The sequence below is a fragment of the Oncorhynchus nerka genome, linkage group LG2, assembly GCF_034236695.1.
Source record: "Oncorhynchus nerka isolate Pitt River linkage group LG2, Oner_Uvic_2.0, whole genome shotgun sequence".
Taxonomy (NCBI): Eukaryota; Metazoa; Chordata; class Actinopteri; order Salmoniformes; family Salmonidae; genus Oncorhynchus; species Oncorhynchus nerka.
The window spans coordinates 21,079,686-21,082,508 of record NC_088397.1 but is presented as its reverse complement, the minus strand read 5'-3'; the positions used below and the strand labels follow the sequence as shown (position 1 = coordinate 21,082,508).

Here is a 2,823-nt window from a genome sequence, read left to right as displayed (position 1 = left end):
TTCCCTCTTTCCCTCCCTCTATCCCTTCCTCCATTCCTCCCTCCTCTCTTGCTCCCTCTCGTTTCTGTTATCCCTCCCTACTTGCCCAATGAAAAAAACCTGAATGAATTGGGGACAATCCTTATCTGTCAGTAGGCTATTTTCCGAATGAAACATCAAAGACTTTGTGTGGATTTAGAATCTGAATTTGGAGGGTGAGAATGTGAAGGGGATTCAATTGAATGCTGAACTTAATGGTTCATTGGCTAAAATGTACTGAATGGGCTTGACTGCAAGCTGCAGGCTAAAACAGCAGGCTACTATCGACATCAAGATGAAACGTAGGGAACATCAAATACCGGAGTTGTCATTTCGAATGGGAAGATAACAGCGCTGATAGACGTGGTTGTTCTGCCACACGAACAGTCAAGCGCGTGCGCGCAGGCGGCTGGTCTGTCTTCAACCGGCGCCTGTCACAGACTGACAGAGCGAGGCGACTGTTCTCAGTTGCACGCGCTCCCCTCTCGTCCTCCGTCGATATCAAGCGTTCCTCTGCCTTGCTTATTATTTATTTATGAGTAGCCTAACTTAGAAAAAGACAGAGAGGCAGCAACCGGATTGCAATACCAATACAAATAACAAGTCCAAGGAAGGAGGGGATAACGGGAAAAAAGACGGGGAAAGAGAGAGAAAATGCAGTTTTTCTGACGTGTGGACGTTTGTCATGTCTTCCTTTATTATATAATATTTACAGCGTGTCTTTTCTTTCTTTGTTTCAACTTAAAGAGGGAAATCAACAGCATAAGGTGGACTTCAGTATTAAAAACAAAACAACTCCAAGACAAGCCACGAGTGAGGAAAAGAAAACGAGCGATGCTTTCTCGTCTTCTCTCGTCTTCTCTCCTCTTCTCTTCTTTTCTATTCTCTACTCTCCTCTTCTCTCCTCTCCTCTTCTCTCCTCTCTTTTCTCTCGACGCAACCCAATGGAGTATTTGTATCTACTTGGTCGATGGATGTGCAACTTCTTTATACCCAGGAGAATTCGCCCATCTCCTTTTTTCACCGGAAGATTTCTCCCACTGTTGGTCTTCCTCCATGGCTTCGTCTTGCATCTGGACCCGTGCCTCTCCCACCCCCAGCCATGTCACATCCTGGCTCGGATCGGACACGCGGTTCGTCTCGGTGCTCTGCTTCCCACCGGACAACCAGCCAGGGTACAGAACGCTCTGAACAGAGCCTTGACCAGCCTGAAGCACCGGGCTGGAGAAGGCAACCCGCCTCTTCTGCCCTACAACCTCACCCTGGAGGTAACAGGTTCATTCATTCATTCATTAGTTCATTCATAAAAGAGGTAATATCTCTGCAATGGTATCATCCATAATTAATTAATTCAATTGGCAACTAGCCATTCAGTTAGTTAGATTGTATCTGAAATGACACCCTATTCCCTACAGTTGTATGGGATAGGGTGCTTGTAGGGAATAGGGTGTAATGTCAGACACTCTCTTCCTTCCCTGTCTGGAGGTGGTGTCTCGGGCCCCGTCTGGTGGCGACCCTGTCTCCCTGTCCAGGTGTGTGTGTCAGGAGCTGGTTGTGCAAGGGGTGACAGGTGTCCTGGCCTTCCCTCGTTCACCAGAGGAGCTCATCCACATCGACTTCCTGTCCTCCTTCCTGGAAATACCTTTTATATCACTACTGGAGGACCTAGAACCACTCAGAGTTAAGGTAGGACCTAGAACCACTCAGAGTTAAGGTAGGACCTAGATCCACTCAGAGCTAAGGTAGGACCTAAACCACTCAGAGCTAATGTAGGACCTAGAACCACTCAGAGGTAAGACCTAGAACCACTCAGAGTTCAGGTATGACCTAGAACCACTCAGAGGTAACGTAGGACCTAGATCCACTCAGAGGTAAGACCTAGAACCACTCAGAGCTAAGGTAAGACTTAGAACCACTCAGAGCCAATGTAGAACCTAGACCCACTCAGAGTTAAGGTAGGATATGGAACCACTCAGTGTTAAGTTAGGATATAGAACCACTCGGAGTTAAGGTAGGATATAGAACCAATCAGAGTTAAGGTAGGATATAGAACCGCTCAGAGTTAAAGTAGGATATGGAACCGCTCAGAGTTAAGGTAGGATCTAGAACTGCTCAGAGTTAAGGTAGGATATAGAACCACTCAGAGTTAAGGTAGGATATATAACCACTCAGAGTTAAGGTAGGATCTAGAACCGCTCAGAGTTAAGGTAGGATCTAGAACCGCTCAGAGTTAAGGTAGTATATAGAACCGCTCAGAGTTAAGGTAGGATCTAGAACCGCTCAGAGTTAAGGTAGGATATAGAACCACTCAGAGTTAAGGTAGGATATAGAACCACTCAGAGTTAAGGTAGGATATGGAACCACTCAGAGTTAAGGTACGGTCTACAACCACTCAGAGTTAAGGTAGGATATGGAACCACTCAGTGTTAAGTTAGGATATAGAACCACTCGGAGTTAAGGTAGGATATAGAACCAATCAGAGTTAAGGTAGGATATAGAACCGCTCAGAGTTAAAGTAGGATATGGAACCGCTCAGAGTTAAGGTAGGATCTAGAACTGCTCAGAGTTAAGGTAGGATATATAACCACTCAGAGTTAAGGTAGGATATATAACCACTCAGAGTTAAGGTAGGATCTAGAACCGCTCAGAGTTAAGGTAGGATCTAGAACCGCTCAGAGTTAAGGTAGTATATAGAACCGCTCAGAGTTAAGGTAGGGTCTACAACCACTCAGAGTTAAGGTAGGATATGGAACCACTCAGAGTTAAGGTAGGATATAGAACCTCTCAGAGTTAAGGTAGGATCTA

At 45.7% G+C, this 2,823-nt stretch overlaps 1 protein-coding gene across 1 annotated transcript in view; it reads left to right on the top strand.

Annotated features, from left to right (window-relative positions):
* The first annotated feature begins 962 nt into the window (after positions 1-962).
* LOC115124890 (glutamate receptor ionotropic, NMDA 3B-like) overlaps positions 963-2,823 on the top strand; it is a 180,960-nt gene continuing 179,099 nt past the window's right edge. The window contains 2 exon segments of the mRNA XM_065024483.1: positions 963-1,286; positions 1,504-1,704. Of these exon segments, the coding sequence (XP_064880555.1) occupies positions 963-1,286; positions 1,504-1,704 (525 nt within the window).